The following is a 17,144-nucleotide window of genomic DNA, read 5'->3' as shown; positions in this document are numbered from 1 at the left end:
CTCCAGTTCTCCGATATCCTTTTTGAGAACTGGTGCCCAAAATCAGACTGCATATTCCAGATGAGGTCTTACTAATAATTTGTACAGGGGCAAAATTATATCTCTCTCTCTGGAGTCCATACCTCTCTTAATACAAGAAAGGACTTTGCTCGCTTTGGAAACCGCAGCTTGGCATTGCATGCCATTATTGAGCTTATGATCTACTAAAACCCCCAGATCCTACTCCACTACAGATCCCCCAGTTGTACCCCCCTAGTATGTATGATGCATGCATATTCTTAGCCCCCAAGTTCATAACTTTACATTTATCAACATTAAACCTCATCTGCCACTTAGTCGCCCAATTAGACAGAGCATTAAGGTCGGCTTGTAAATTGGCAACATCCTGTAAAGACGTTATTCCACTGCATAGCTTGGTGTCATCTGCAAAGACAGAAATGTTACTTTTGATCTCAGACCCAATATCATTTATAAATATATTGAAAAGTAAGGGTCCCAGCACTGAACCTTGGGGTACACCACTGATAACCTTTGACCATTCAGAGTAATGCCGCGTACACACCATCACTTTATGTGATGAAAAAAAAACGACATTTTCTGTGAAGTAAAAAATGACGTTTTTGAAACTTCAATTTTCAAAGACGAAGTTGCATACACACCATCGTTTTTCTCACAATGTTCTAGCAAAGCGAGGTTACGTTCCACCACGTTTTTCCATTGAAGCTTGCTTCATAAGTAGCTTCTGGGAATGCGCGGGTGAAAAAACGTTGTTTTAAACGACGTTTTTGCTACACACGGTCAATTTCTGTGAAGTAAAAGTTGACGTTTTTAAAAACGACACATAAAATTGAAGCATGCTTCAATTTTTTTTGGTCGTTTTTTAGAAGACATAAAACGACGTTTTCCCCCACACACGGTCAATTAAAGTGACGTTTTTAAAAACGTCATTTTTTTTCATCACATAAAGTGATGGTGTGTACGGGGCATTAGAATCATTAACCACGACTCTCTGAATTCTGTCTTTCAGCCAGTTTTCTATCCATTTACAAACTGATATATCCAATCCTGTAAACTTTACCTTACACATGAGCCGTGTGTGGGGAACTGTATCGAACGCTTTTGCAAAATCCAAGTATACCACGTCCACAGCCACGCCTCTGTCCAGGGTTTTACTTACCTCTTCATAAAAGCAAATCAGGTTTGTCTGACAACTTCTGTCTTTCATGAATCCATGCTGTCTGTTGCTTAAATCGTTTTTTTCCAGCAAGAACTCATCCATGTGGTCTTTTATTATACGTTCCAGTATATTCCCAACTATAGACGTTAAACTAACAGGTCTATAGTTACTTGGTAAAGACTTTGTTCCCTTTTTAAATATAGGCACCACATTGGCTCTTCGCCAATCCAGTGGTACTATTCCTGTCATCAATGAGTCCCTAAAAACTAGATACAATGGCTTTGAAATTACAGAGCTCAATTCTTTTAGGATCCGTGGGTGGATACCATCTGGTCCAGGTGCTTTATCCACCTTTTATTCTGTCTAAATATTTCGGATCACAGATTATTTATGATTCGTTGCACCACTAGTACCGATCAAAAGAATTTTGGTTGATCAAAAAAAATTAACGATTAATCGAGGAATTAATCTTTCATTTCCACAGCCCTAATAATAAACAAAAAAAGTAGCGCGACTTTGTTGGTTATTATGATCAAATACCACCAAAAGAAAGCTCTATTTGTGGGGGGAAAAAAGGACATCAGTTTTATTTGGGAACAGTGTCCCACGACCGCACAATTGTCAGGTAAATTTTCGCAGTTCCGTATCGCAAAAAAATGGCTTGGTTATGAAGGGACTAAAACGACCTAAATTGGTGACATTAGACAAAACCTATCCAGTCCACCCCAGCTAAATGAGGGTAAACGTGGTAAATGAACAAAGAGCATGTATAGAGACAAAAAACAGTCAAAACAACAGAATTTCAACAGCTGTCATTAATTCCTAATATGTGAACCAGCTACATGCTAGTGCCCAACAGGACAGTTTCTGTTCGGATTAGTAGAACAGGACTGTTAGGATCTACAGATTGAGGCCCCATGGCTCTATGAACTCTATTGAATTCTAGGTTAGCGGGGAATGGATCCCCAAGCACTTTGTGGAAAATAACAATAGCCGTGTCTGCCAGATGTTTTGCGCCTGTGGCCTCTGGGAGGCCCTGGAGCCACAGGTTATTACGACGATTCCGGTGCTCTAAGTCCTCCAGATGTAATTGAAGGGCCACCGCGGATCCACATGCGAATCCTGTAGGATCTCCAGGGCCACCACCTGCTGTTACAACGCTGCAAGTGAGGTTTCTCTAGAGGACATTGTACATCTGATTTGACAGCCTGGTGATGAGCGGGTAAAAACTGATCCGGAACATATGGGTGCATTTTTGTGGTGTGAACTGGCCCTAAAAATGCATGTTTTCCATGTACTCTAATGGCTCTAGTTCACACCAGTGCATCATTTTCTGGTCAGTTTCCAATGCAGAAACTGACCAGGACTGACTGCCTTGGTGTGAACTAGTCACTGGAATACATGAAAAATGCTGTGCGTGCATTTTTAGTACAGAAAAAAGCGCACAGAACTGCATCTGGTGTGAAAATGTATATTCTCCCTGCACCTTCATGTTGCTTCATGTCTGACTCCCAGTTAAAATACCCTGTGTATCCTACATTTTTCTGTTTTTTTTACTATAAAGGGCTATTTTTTTTCCTTTTTTTTTTTAACTCCATCATGACATGAAAAAAAATTGTATAGACTGTAATAGTACAGTTCCCTGTCCTGGTAAGTGTCGCCCAGGACTCTCAAAAAAGCAGGAATCTCCAATCCTAGGACCGGGTTTTGGAAACAGCCAGGAGTCTGGCTGGTTGATTGAACAGGTGGTTCCTGGGCTTATAGTAGAGTCAGGACCAGTGTTCTGGACTCCACCCTCCCGAGGAGTCCAGGCAAGCAAGGGAGAAGCATGCATGTCTGCATGGTATAGACAGAGGACCCAAAGCTGTGGGCTGAGCAGCACAGAAGCTGAGAGCACAGAGAAAGGTACAGTGATTTGTACAGGTACTTTGGTACGTGGCCAAGAGGGCTGAAGTGTAAGCCTAAGGGGCTGTATTTCTGAAGAGAGCCAGGTGGCTCGGCATTTTCAATTAACTATTTCTTTATTGCTGTAACAACTTGAAACCCCCTGCGTGGGAAATTCTGGATGGACGTTTTTCTTTCTTTTAATAAAAGTGGGTCAACAAACCCTTAAAAAGCACAACTGGCGTGGACTCTGCTCACTGATATGGTCTACCCAGATGCTAAATCACCCCAACATTACAAGACGTATAGATTTTTGGATGAGAATATTTGTCCGAAAATTCTTTGTATATTTGATGCATGAATGAATGTCCTTCGAAATTGTCACTTGCTTTTAACATTCTATTTTAAAATGAATGTCATTTCTGAACAAAAATCACATCCACTGTCTGAAACGTCATTAGACTGAGAAGTTTTCTTTTCTGTTCCTCTTAATCTTCCTGTCACTGTAGTTGAAAGCGGACATCGATTTGACCCTACTAATGATTGGGAAATCGAATGAACCTTCTTAAAATTTAAATTTGAATTAGGAAAAATTGTGTATGGTCAGCATAAGTGAGAGTAGGTGCAGGTAGCTTGTATCAATGACAAGGGGGTCTGTCATGCACAATATTATATTACAATACTGTCTGAAGATCTGCAAAACAGTGTTTTAGTTCTTTAAAATAAAAAAATCTTTAAATACAAATTTTGATGTCAAAGTCTGATGATATGTATCAGATTCAACCTCTCTTCTGTATATCTCTGTATATCTGGATATCTCTTCTGTTATTCTCAGAGTGGATTAGATATTTTGTTCCCTAACCATATAGCCGGTTCTTTATATTTACCACTGCATAGAAATATTCCAGAATAATTGTATTTTTTTTTAGCCGGTCCAGCCCCGGAAGATTTTGCCCCCTTCCTGACCAAAGCACTTTTTACAATTTGGCACTGCGTCGCTTTAACTGACAATTGTGCGGCCGTGCGACGCTGTACCCAAAACAAAATTTGCATCCTTTTTTTTTTTCATACAAATAGAGCTTTCTTTTGATTGTATTTGATCACCTCTGTGGTTTAAATTTTTTGCGCAATAGACAAACTAAGAGCGACAATTAAAAAAAAAAACACTATCTTTTTGCTATAATAAATATCCCACAAGTTAAAAAATGTTTCCTCAGTTAAGGCCGATTTATGTATTCTTCTAAAAAAAAATTGGGGAAAAAAATCACAATAAGCATATATTGATTGGTTTGCGCAAAAGTAATGGCGGCGATCTACGATTTTTATCGGGAATCTGATATTGCGGCAGACACATCGGACACTTTTGAAACATTTTTGGGACCATTGACATTTATACAGTGATTAGTGCTATAAAAATGCACTAATTACTGTATAAATGTCACTGGCAGGGGTTAACACTAGCGGGCGATCAAGGGGTTAACTGTGTTCCCTCACTGTGTTCTAACTGAAGGGGGATGGGACTTACTAGGGGAGATGACAGATCACTGTTCATACTTTGTATGAACACACGATCAGTCTCTTCTCCCCTAAGAGACCGGGATCTGTGTGTTTACACACACAGATCCCGGTTCTCGCTCTGTCAGGAGCAATCATGCCAGCCGGGCACTCGCATCGGCTCGGGGGCCGTGCCATGGGTGCGTGCCTCCAGCAGCATGCGCCCCTAGTGGCCGAAAGGCGAAGCAACGTAAGGTAACGTCGCTTTGCCTAGCAGTGCCATTCTGCCGCAGTAAAACACATCACACTCTTCATCAACCAGGTCCTTTTTCACACTCACTTTGAAATCACTTCTCACATGGAGATGGACACCACCACCTTTCTCTTTACCTGGTCTCTCCAAAGGCGAGCATAGCCAGGAATAATATTAGCCCAGTCGTGTGTAGAATAAAGCCAAGATTCAGCAATACCAGTTAAATCGTAGTTCTCCTCATGCACCAAAGTTTCCAACGCACCTATTTTGCTTTGCAGACGACTTTGGTGAACAAACACTTAACTTCACTGTCACATTTTTGCATATTTTTTATCATCAAAGCACATGCTTCATTAAACACACTCCCCTGTGAGTTGCTCTCCTAATTCTCCTGGAACATTAGTGCTAGATAGCATTAGTGATTTGCACATTTATTTTTACTTTTGGGTGCAATTGTTTTTTCAAAATGTGAAGCTCATGGTTAATGAACAACTGGTAGGCGCAAATGAAAGGGAACTTCATTTGTCTTCATGGTTGTTTTATACATTCCTTGAAGCTAAAGCAGTGGGGCATCCCACACTTGTTTAAAGCATTGACGTCAAAGTGCCAGCATATAATTACAATTTTAGTTCAAATGTGAATGTAAAGAAATGTACTATAACGTTTAGGACCAAAGTATGTTTAAACATTGAACACGTTTTGTAAGTGGGTTTGAGGCATAAAGAGGGTTCTCGTGTTTTATAAATACTAAAGCATGTTTGCCATGAAAGAACAAAATTATATACCTTAACCACTTCAGCCCCAAAAGGTTTACCCCCCTTCATGACCAGGGAATTATTTTTCGATAAGGCACTGCGTTATTTTTACTGACAACTGCGCGTCCGTACAACGCTGTACACTAATAAAATTGATGTCCTTTTTTCCCCCCCACAAATGGTTTTCTTTTGGTGGTATTTAACCACTTGACACCCGCACGCCGTCATATGACGTCCTGGGCTTTGCGGGGGGATATCTCAATGATGCCTGCACCCGGAGGCATCATTGAGATATCATTTTTTAGCGGCGGCGATCCTGCGCACCGTAAGAACGATCATAGCGGCGGTTCCGCCGCTAGATCGTTCTTACAGGCGGCGGGAGGGGACATCCCCCCCCTCCCGCCGCCATCCGGTGCTTCTCCGGGCTCTCCCGTCCCACCGGGGGCCCGGAGAGATGATCGCCGTCCGCCGGATGTTTGCCATAGAGAAGACTGGTGACCATCTGGTCACCAGTCATCTCTATGACCGTCGGAGGCCCGGGCGCGATGTGATGACGTCACGCCCGGGTCCCCGTAAGTAAACAAACCGCAATTGCGGCTAGTTTGAATGAGATCTGTGAATTTTTTTTTCACAATCTCATTCTTTCCAGCCTGCAGGAGAGATGTGGGGTCTTATTGACCCCGCATCTCTCCTTAAAGAGGACCTGTCACACCACACATTCCTATTACAAGGGATGTTTACATTCCTTGTAATAGGAATAAAAGCGATTGAAAAAAAAAAAATGTAAAAAAAAGTGTAAAAAATCAAGAAATAAGTAAAATAAAAAAGAAAAAATAATAATAAAAAAATTAAAATGCCCCTGTCCCCGGTAGCTCGCGCTCAGAAGCGTACGCACACGTAAGTCCCGCCCACGTATGTAAACGTCGTTCAAATCACACATGTGAGGTGTCGCCGCGTGCGTTAGAGCGTGTGCAACAATTCTAGCACTAGACCTCCTCTGTAACTCTAAACTGGCAACCTGTAAAAAAATTTAAGTGTCGCCTATGGAGATTTTTAAGTAACAAAGTTTGGCGCCATTCCATGAGTGTACGCAATTTTAAAGCGTGACATGTTGGGTATCTAGTTACTCGGCGTAACATCATCTTTCATATTTTACCAAAAAATTGGGCTAACGTTACTGTTTTGTTATTTTTTAATTTATGAAACCATTTTTTTTACAAAAAAAAAGCCGTTTGAAAAATGATTGCGCAAATACGGTGCAAGATAAAAATTTGCAATGACCGCCATTTTATTCCCTAGGGTGTCTGCTAAAAAAACATATATAATGTTTGGGGGTTCTGAGTAATTTTCTAGCAAAATAATGAGGATTTGTACATGTAGGAAAGAAGTGCCAGAATAGGCCCGGGAAGGAGGTGGGTTTTAAAGCCCGGTATTGAAGTGGTTAATCACCTCAGAGGTTTTTATTGTTTACTTTCTGCTATAAAACACATCCAATAATTTTCTTAAAAAAAAATCTAATTTCTTCATCTATTTAGGCCAATATGTGTTCTGCTACATATTTTTGGTAAAAAAAAATCCCAATAAGTGTATATTAATTGGTTTGCGCACAAGTTTTAGCGTTGACAAACTATGGGATATTTTTATGGATTTTTTTTTTACTAGTAATGGCGGTGATCAGCGATATATAGAGGGACTGTGACATTGCGGCGGACAAATCAGAAACGAAGTGACACTTTTGTGGGGACCAGTGACAATAATACAGTGATCAGTGCTGAATAATATTCACTGTCTCACTGTACTAATGACACTGGCAGGGAAGGGGGTAACATCAGGGGCAATCAAAGAGTTAAATATATCCCTGGGGGGGTGCTTGCTAACTGGGGGGGGGTGTACTTGTGCTGCAAGAAGACCGAGATCTGTGCTCCTGCTTAGCAGAAACACAAGATCTCTGTCGTCTCTTGTCACAGAATGGCGATCTGCCTTGTTTATATACAACAATCAGCGGGTCCAAGTGGATATCAAGTTTCTCGTACCTGCTGATTGGCTCCCCCTGTGTCCAATCAGCTTTGTTGTATGGATGTTAAAATCAAAAAATGTTTTACTATCGGATTGTAGCATGATGAAATGCTGTATTCAAGAAAACTAGCGTCAAACATTTTATTATTTTATTTTATAAAAGACTTCGTAATTTTTTTATCCTAAATTTACATGCAAATTTTGACATCTTTAGAATTTGACAATTCTGGTATTGGGGCAAATTAGGCAATTCAGCTGGTGAGATCTTGCTATTGTATTTCTTTGGGAGACTCTACTAGGTGTGTGTATGCACTGTTTATCTTTTGCCAAGTTGATCAGTGTGAAGACCCAGAACCTAGTCATACTCTATCTATCTATCTATCTATCTATCTATCTATCTATCTATCTATCTATCTATCTATCTATCTATCTATCTATCTGACTTCTGGGAGCCTAGGCACAGCCTAGTCTCACTGGGGTAGATTCACGAACGATTTACGCCGGCGTATTCAAAGCTACGCCGGCGTATCTATTTTCTGTATTCAGAAAGCTAGATACGCCGACATTAGCCTAAGATACGACTGGCATAAGTCTCTTACGCCGTCGTATCTTGGGGTGCATTCTCACGCTGGCCGCTAGGTGACGCTTCCGTAGTTGTCAGCGTAGAGTATGCAAATTACATACTTACGCCGATTCACAAACGTACGTGCGCCCGGCGGTAGTTTTTTACGTCGTTTGCGTAAGTAGTTTTCGTCGTAACTTTGCTCCTGCTATTAGGAGGCACAGCCAATGTTAAGTATGGACGTCGTTCCCGCGTCACGATTTGAAAATTTTACGTTGTTTGCGTAAGTCGTCCGTGAATGCCGCTGGACGCCATTTACGTTCACGTCGAAACCAATGACGTTCTTGCGACGTCATTTACCGCAATGCACGTCGGGAAATTTTAGGGACGGCGCATGCGCAGTACGTTCGGCGCGGGAACGCGCCTAATTTAAATGATCCACGCCCCCTACCAGCACTTGCTCCTGTAAGTTGCCGAGGCGTAGCGTAAATACACTATGCTGCGCCGCCGTAACTTTAGGCGGAGATACCTGAATCTACCCCACTGTCCAGGAGAAAGATAACTCATTGAATGTAGTGAGAGTGGAGGTATGCCAGAGTTCATGGAACTTGGTTAAGCCAGGGTACTGGAGGGTCCTCATTCCAGAATGCATGTGGACTTGGGAGTTTCTAAAAAATGTGCCACAATTTGTAGATAATGGCAGGAGAAAAAAAAAATACTGAAGCCAGTGGGCTAACAAAATTGTCCATTAATTGTCAGAGTATTAGCCATGGCAGCCTTTGTATTTTTTCTCATATGACAGAACTTCTTTTAAAAGAAAATGCATATATTTTGTTATTGTTTTCAGGACTCAATAGGTTCCAGGCATTGCAGCCACAGTTTGCATCAGGAGACCTCTCAATTGGTGGCACAAATTAAGAAAATTGTTTAATCAAACAATGCGTCACTAGGTCAAGCAATCCTGCTGCAGTATCTCCTTAGCACTCCTATGACCCTAAGCATCCAATGTTACCTCGTGACCCCTGTGACTACAAAGCACTCAGAGGATTCTGTGCCACCCTATTGCCCCAGAGCTTCCTGTGTTACACAGAGCACCCTAATAATCCTCTGTCACCCTGTGACTCCAGAGTACCTTTAGCATACTGTGGGACCTTGTGATCCCATTGACTACTGAGCACCATTGATGTCCTCTATGACCCCTGCAACATCCCACAAGTCTAGTGCAGCTGCATCTCAATAAGTCCACTGTCACTATGGAATCCTGAGATTTAGGGGCAATTGGCAACTTTTGTTGCATCCCACCTCAGAAAGTGTACTTGGTCCCACGTGCCTCTTTCTCAGTCCTTCAATAATCCACTGAAGATGGAGCTATCCTTCCCTGTGGGCCCCTCTGCTTTCTATGTAGCGCTGCACCAGATTTTCACACTCCTGTCCATGACACTATACATTTATTTATTATGTACGTATTATATTATATGTAGTGTCCCATACAGGGTAGACACAGGTGTATGCATGTACAGTAGATAATCTTTTTGTCAGGTTAGCATGAAAAAATGCATATCTGTCTTCTTACTTTCAACAAGCAGGTGGCGCTACAGACTCTGTATACCAGGGGTGCCCAACCTTTTGAAGCGCGAGGGCCACCTAAGTGACTTGGTAACGGGTCGCGGGCCACAATGAGCAGAGTGGGTGGATGGCAGCCCACTCTACTCTATAGAGCCCACTCTACTTTTTTTTTTTTATGCGGATCGGATTGGGGATAGGCGTTTGTAAATGGACACAAGTCCATTTACATCTGCTACTCCTTAGAGGTGAATGGAGGGTCCAATTGGGTCTGACTGACCATGTGAAAGGGGCCTTTGACTCAGTGCAGGTAACACGCCGGTGCACTGCTCTGCACATGCAGATCAGTTTGAAAGCAGCCCAGTAACCATTGCAGAACAGATATGCACATATTTACACTGTAATTTAAGTAATAAACTTACCTTTAATAACTGTCTTCCATTCTATTCCATCCCAGAGCAGGAGGTCGTGGGCCACATCAGAGGGCTCCGCGGGCCACATGTGGCCCCCGGGCCCCTGGTTGGGCCCCCCTGCTGTATACTATATATATAATTTATAAATATAGTTATAATAATTATAAACGCTTCTAAACACAAATGCGGCAAAACAGATGTTTTGAACGTTGGTTACTATCTGTCAAGTTACATAAGTAGTTCAGGTGAGGTTGTAAAAAGTCCCGTGTAGATGAAGCCTAATAATTATCACCTGTGATGTATGTATACTTCCCATATTGAGCACTTCTTGCTTTATCGGAGTCTTACTCTTGGCTCTGAGATGGTCAAAGAAGTCACCTAAAGTCATGTTACTGCCCTGGTAACGTTCTTGCTTCGTAATGACAATGGACAGCTAAAAGTAGTGGTAGGACAAGATACTCTAGCATCCAAGTTTGGCCTTTTTGCGGCTGCCTCTTCTGCCAACCCCTCGGCCCTCATAAGAGATCTGATTTTCTTTTTTCAGCAACTCCTATTGGTTTTGTCTGACAGACATTAAAATACTGTCAGTGTATTATATTGGGTGATGTACGATAGCAAACATGCTTTATTTATGCAGTATTCCATGTTGAATATTCTAATACCTACTCCATACCTCCCAACATTTTGAGATGGGAATGAGGGACACCTACTAGAAAACGTATTTAGGAATAGGGCACGCCCCCTGACACACACCCTTAAAGGAGAATTAACAAAAAAATTAAATCCACAAGGGCTTTATTTTTTTTACCACTACTATTCCTTTTTATCTGTTTATAAAGTTTACAAATGCAGCAATTTAGAATTTGGATGAAAGGTTTAACACTGGGAAACACTTTTTGAAAGATAAAAAGTGCATTTTATATACCATTATATGCAGTGGTGGCTGGTGAAGTTTTAGGATGGGGGGGCGCCAGACCCCACCCTTCCTTTTTGACCCCTCCCACTTGGTGGAAATTGGCGTGGCTTTAGCAAAACAGTGGGCGTAGCTCTAAGGCGGTGTGGTTAGCGAGAGAGAGAGAGAGATCCTACACAGCAATAGAAATATGTGTATTCTAGAAAGTTTAACAATCAGCAGATAAAGATACTTCAACCATCCTGGCACCATGGTTGTTATTGTGTCAGGATGATTGAAGCGCATTATTTCTATTATTACATTGTAATATAAAATTAAATCATTCAACTCACCATAATGCAGAATCAGTGGGAGCCCCGTGCATGTCACCTGCCACCGGATGCCATCAGGTGCCCACAGCGGAGTCCCTCCTTACATACAGCCCTGTGTCACATCAAATGCAGCCCTGTGTCACATCAAATGCAGCCTGTCCCCCATCAAATGCAGCCTGTCCCCCATCAAATGCAGCCTGTGCAAGCTGTGGCGCTTCCGAAAGCTCCACAAGGCGGGATAAAAGCCTACAAATGAAGCGCCGTGTCTGCAATCTCATGATTGCATTGACGTGGCGCTTCCCATAATGCACGTGGCCGGCGCCACATAGTGCATTTACTGTAGCTAAAGTAAAACATTTTTTTAAAGGGGCAGTATTAAATTTTATTTTTTTGTGACCACAAGAGGGGGGGGCGGCGCCCCCTATGGATGGGCTGCCACTGAATATGGATCAAACCAAAATGAGGGGGGCAGAGGGACATTGCTCCAAATCAGGGACAGTCCCTTGAAAATAGGGGCAGTTGGGAGCTATGCTACTGTACATCATAGCTAAATAAAATGTTGCTTGTGTTGATCCTTTGCCTTATTTATGTTTTTTCTAGAGCTTATGTTTGTTCACACCAACTGGAACAAAGGGTGGACAGACACAGTTAACACCTGCTGGACCAGTTGAATATGGCACTACAATATCTGCACATGTAGCCAAATCCAGAAACACTTTGTTGATAGAAGATATTAGTGGGGTAAGATACTTTTGACTGACTGTCAACAGATGCGTATATATAGAATAATTTTTCAGGCTAAACTCCTTCCCTGAGTAATCAGATGTAAATGTCACGTTGATTATATTATTTTCTACAGGACTACCCTGATAGATGGCATTTGTTACAGCTAAACTCTAGGCACCAAAACCTTCCTTCATGATTCATTTCAGGCATGGTATATTTTTAAATGGTTACATAGGTTCAGCTTGGATCCATTAAACTATGTATATACCATGCCTAGCTAATGCTCCTGGAAGATAGAAGTTACTGAATTGACTCAAGTCATCTCCACTTGCTTCCTGGTCAGCTGCTCAGCACTGGCACCATTTAGAGTGATTTGCATTTTCTCAGTGAATGAAAAGCATTCTCTGATTGAATGAGGTGTCAAACTTGATATCACTGTCCCTCCTATCCACCTCATCCAATCAGAGAATGTTATGCATTCATTCAGATCTCTGGCAGAACTCCTGTGTTCAGAATGTCTCAGGCTGGCAGCTCGGCACAGGACCCAGAAGCAAGATGAGATATCTGAAATATTTGTGTCTACATCAAGGGTTTCCGGCCTCCAGGGGTATCAGCTAGGCGTGGTATATGTAACTAGGTAAAAATATACCACGCCTGCCTGGAATTATTCTTTAAAGTGATTGTAAAGTCTTGTTTTTTTTTCCTATAAAAATAACAAACATGTTATACTTGCCTGCTCGGTTGCAATGGATGTGTACAGAGCAGCCCAGATCCTCCTCTTCTTGGGTCCCTCTTCTGTGATCCTGGCCCCTCCCTCTTGTTCAGTGCCCCCACAGCAGGCAGGGGGCACACAAGCCAAGTCACAACTCCCTATGTCTATTCAGTCACAAAGCCCCGACCCGTCGCCGCACCCTCTCCCCTTATTGGCTAGCTGACTTTGACAGCAGCGGGAGCCAATGGTGCCGCTGCTGTGTCTCAGCCAATCAGGAAGGAGAATCTCGGATCACTGAGACATTCTTGAACATAGAGGGACCTCAGGTAAGTGTTAGGGGGGATAAGGGGGGATGCTGCACACAGAAGGCTTTTTATCTTAATGTATAGAATGCATTTAGATAAAAAAAAAACATTGTGCCGTTACAGCCCATTGAAATAGATTACAGTGGTTGTAAAGGCTGTAGGTTTTTTACCTGTATGCATTTTATGCATGCAGGTAAAAAACCTTCATTGTACAGCAGCCCCCTAACACTTATCCGAGCCCCGTATCGATCCAGCGATGAACATGAGAGCAGCGGCTCTCCCAGGTCTTGCCTTCCTTATTGGAAAATAACTCCCTGGTCATAAAGGGGGGTAAAATCTCATGCAGCTGGGGTGGTTAAGCGAAGCTTCTCCTAAAGCCAACCATAGGCAGTTTAAATCTTGGCCAGTTCAGCAGGTACCTTGTGAGATTCGAACCGTGTACGGGGAGGCTGAATGTACCAAGTTAATCGATCAATCAACTTGGGTACAACCAGCCTGCCAGATTTACTTGGGATTATTGCTAGCGGGCTGCTAGGAATAATCAGTCCAGGAGGGATTTCCCTGTCAGCACTGTTGGTGTTTATGATGGAATCATGCACATTTCTTTCCTGCAACCCGTGGTTGCAAGAAGCAATTGTACTGTCTATGACCTGCCTAAATGTAAACCGTATATCCCGATAAAAAATATTCAGTGTTTGACAGAATGTATTGACTCTGAAACAGGAGAAAATAACACTGACAATACACAAAGAGGTAATAAACACTTCCTAAGGAGAAACTTATAAATATAAACTGTAATCCTGTTGAATGGGTAAGTGTTTGGCAGGCCATAGATTACTATTTTTGTTTCTCTTTGCTTTCCACCATAGGTGGAAGGAAAGAAAGTAGCTTGATTTCTCCTGGCACTATTGTATCTTGCCAGCGGGGAGCCTTCCTGGCTGGCAGAATGCACCAGTTACTGCCATCGGCCAGGGCTGGACTTCATCCAGACTGGCCCACTTTGACAGGTCTCTCCCATGGCGGCCGGACAACTCCCGCCCCCCCTCCCCCGGCCACCCAAGCCCCCTCCCCCCCTTCACTAGCTTTATTAGAGTAGAGCGGCTGGTACTGGTACTTTTATAGGCAGTACCAGTGGGGAAGCTAGACAATATTTCACCCGGGGAAAATAATTAGTTTGGTGCCCCCCTTATGGGACAAGATTAGGCAGAAGTGAGAAACTCCCAGGCCATAGCTGTTGAGTCAGCAGTCTGTCCCCTTCCTCATGCTCCTCTGTCATCCCCCCTGCTCCTCCAGTCCTCCTTCTGCTTCTCTGTTCCTCCCAGATGAGCACTGCGGGGAGGGAGAGGAGGTGAGCGCTGCGGGAAGACAGAGGAGCGGAGGGGGGCGGCGGTCTGCTGTCCCTGAAGCCGGCCCACTGAGCCATCAGCCCACCGGGAAACTCCCTGTAGTCCCAATGGGCAGTCCATCCCTGCTAGCGGCTATAGCTGCTGGTAATAATCGTGTAGAAAAATCTGACAGGCTGGTTTTACCCAAGCCAATCAATGGGCCGACTTGGGTACAACCAGCATGTCCATACATAGATGAAAATTTGTCCGGTCCCTGTTGAACTGGACAAATGTTGTCCGTGTATGGCTGGCTTTTGTCTCACTTGCAACAGCGAAAGTTTTTGCTCTGTTCGCCTCACAGGTCAGCTCTTGTGCAGAAATCTCTGTATCACACACTGATACATTGTTATAAGGTACAAAACATACTCCTCTTGATTTGTCTGATCAAGACATGCAGCTACAGCACTTCATCTGACATAAAAAAACAATCCCAGCATAGTCTTTAGCAAACAGAGCTTAATTTCCACCCTCTGACACAGACTTGGCTGGGATCGCTTTTACATGTTTGGTGTTCATTTTTAACAAAATTTTGTTTTGTTTAAATTATTTTTATTGTTTTCACATAGAAAAGAAAAACTTTACAAACTTTCTTAATTTTTTTTAAAATCAACAACCGTTATAAAATTCATAGGTTCTTCATACATATAACATTAACATATACATATTACATACTACAAAAATACAAAGTAAATTTGTGTGGGTACAGAGTTAGGTCCATCCTTATAATACTACATCTATGATGGTATTCTTTGTACTATAGCACATTCCCCTCTCTCTCCCCCCTCCATTAATCCCAAGAGAAAAAAAAAGGGGGGGGGAATAGGAAACCCCCTCTAAATTTAAGATCCTTCCACTCTTTCTCTCTCCTTTAGTGAAAAAGAGGGAGCAGGAGCGAGGGGGTTTTATCCAAGCACTTCCATATAGTCCGTACCTGCTCCCCCTGCGCCCAACCCATCCCTTTATATATATACCCATGTGTCTCTTGTCATCAGACCAAGAGAGAAAAAAAAAAGTAGGAAAAAAGAGAAAAGAAGAAAAAAAAAGGAAATTTTCCCTTTCCCTTCCCCTTCCTCTCTCCCCCTCTCCTCCCTTCCTTAAACCCCGGGGAAATTACCCCTTTTATAGTGTAACCCATACCTATCCCCGTGTCCATATATGTGTCCTTACTTTTTAAGGAAGTGAAGTGGTGGACCTTCTGTCCTCCTTATCGCTTCATATTATGTGAGAAAAAAAATAAAAAATGTGTTTTGATTGCGTTCGTGGATATTATTATTTATTTATAATTGTGTATATTAAGATTGAAGTGCTGCACATGCTACACTTTTGTTAATGTCTTTGCATTATTAATTCAATTCCAGGATGAACGGTTCCCAAAAGGTACTGGGCTGGACTCAGGGACTTGTATCCAGTCTGTTCTGTGCTTACCAATTGTTACAGCTATTGGAGACCTTATTGGAATTCTAGAACTTCATAGGTACTGGGGAAAAGAAGCCTTCCGCCTCTGTCACCAACAGGTAAGCTGGGGATATTTGTTCCAACATTTGCAGGTAGTGGTGTTCATTGTACAGAATGCTATGGAAGCTGTAAAAATAAGGCAAATTGGCATATGGCCGTACCTAAATTCTGGTGTAAGGCTGCCAATGCATAAAGACTGCCCTAGATAATGCCCACATTTGATGCTGAACCTTTATAATTGAAAGGATTGAAACAAGGAACAGTAAGGCTGGAAAGAAAAGAGCTTGATGATGCTGGACATACTCTGGACAGAAAATGAGGTGGGATCTGACTAGCTGCAGCTGTTCATGCACACCATAAGAAGCTCAGTGTGCAGTGAAATCCTAGTAAGCCAGTTTAGAACAGGAGAGGAACCTTAGCAACCATGCAATACTGAAGATAAGGCTGGAATTTAGCTTGCAGGATTTATAGTGTTATGCCTCCTATTAGATAAAATTAACTTTGCTTATTGCCATTGGTTTATGTTATTAACATAAGTTACTACATTAGAAAAACAGGAAATGCACATTGCCATAGGTAAATTATGTGCACAAACACTTAATATAAAGTGCAGAAATTAGATTAATGTCAACATTACTGTGGATAGTTTTTTTTTTAGCAGGTTGGGCATTGTATTGATAAGACTTTTTAGCTATGCTGATTTTATTTGACAGGTGGCAACAGCAAACCTTGCCTGGGCATCAGTAGCAATACATCAAGTGCAAGTAAGTTAATGTTTCGTTGTCAGCTGGTTTAAAAACAGATCAGTAAAGGCCCAAAATGTTTTTTCAGTTTTGGACAGAATGGAAAAAGTTGCTCTGGTGTTAAAAGCGGTCACAGGAACCGGAAGTCAGGTGTAATCACCCAACCCAACCTGGCCACAAAAACTTGTTTACCAAAAATTCTAATTTGGCCAACAAGTATTTAACCCCTTTATGACCAGGTAACATGTATATGCAACATTTAGAAAGTGGGCTTTAATCCAGGTCTTGTACTAACGATTGGGAACTGGAAGAACCTGCTCTCGATCACATGATCACTATGATAGTATGTGATTGGCTATCACAGTGCTCATTCACTCTGTAGCCCATTCCTGTGTTTCTTCACTGTGAAGTGGAAAAGATGCAATGTGTAATTTCCTCCTTGCTAGCGGAGAAGTCTGTACCAAAAAAAGGTTGTTG

At 42.3% G+C, this 17,144-nt stretch overlaps 1 protein-coding gene across 3 annotated transcripts in view; it reads left to right on the top strand.

Moving 5' to 3' along the window:
- The window catches only part of PDE10A (phosphodiesterase 10A), a 361,988-nt gene that overhangs the window by 178,349 nt on the left and 166,495 nt on the right, over positions 1-17,144 (top strand). For 2 of the 3 annotated variants that reach the window (XM_040350636.1, XM_040350635.1), the window contains exons 6-8: positions 11,942-12,082; positions 15,828-15,983; positions 16,638-16,688. In XM_040350636.1, the coding sequence (XP_040206570.1) occupies positions 11,942-12,082; positions 15,828-15,983; positions 16,638-16,688 (348 nt within the window). The remainder of the gene's footprint in view (positions 1-11,941; positions 12,083-15,827; positions 15,984-16,637; positions 16,689-17,144) is intronic. The other variant, XM_040350637.1, reaches the window with a different exon arrangement.

This window comes from Rana temporaria, chromosome 4, assembly GCF_905171775.1.
Source record: "Rana temporaria chromosome 4, aRanTem1.1, whole genome shotgun sequence".
NCBI classification, from domain to species: Eukaryota; Metazoa; Chordata; class Amphibia; order Anura; family Ranidae; genus Rana; species Rana temporaria.
The sequence above is the reverse complement of the archived record's forward strand: the minus strand, read 5'-3'. Positions and strand labels throughout refer to the sequence as shown.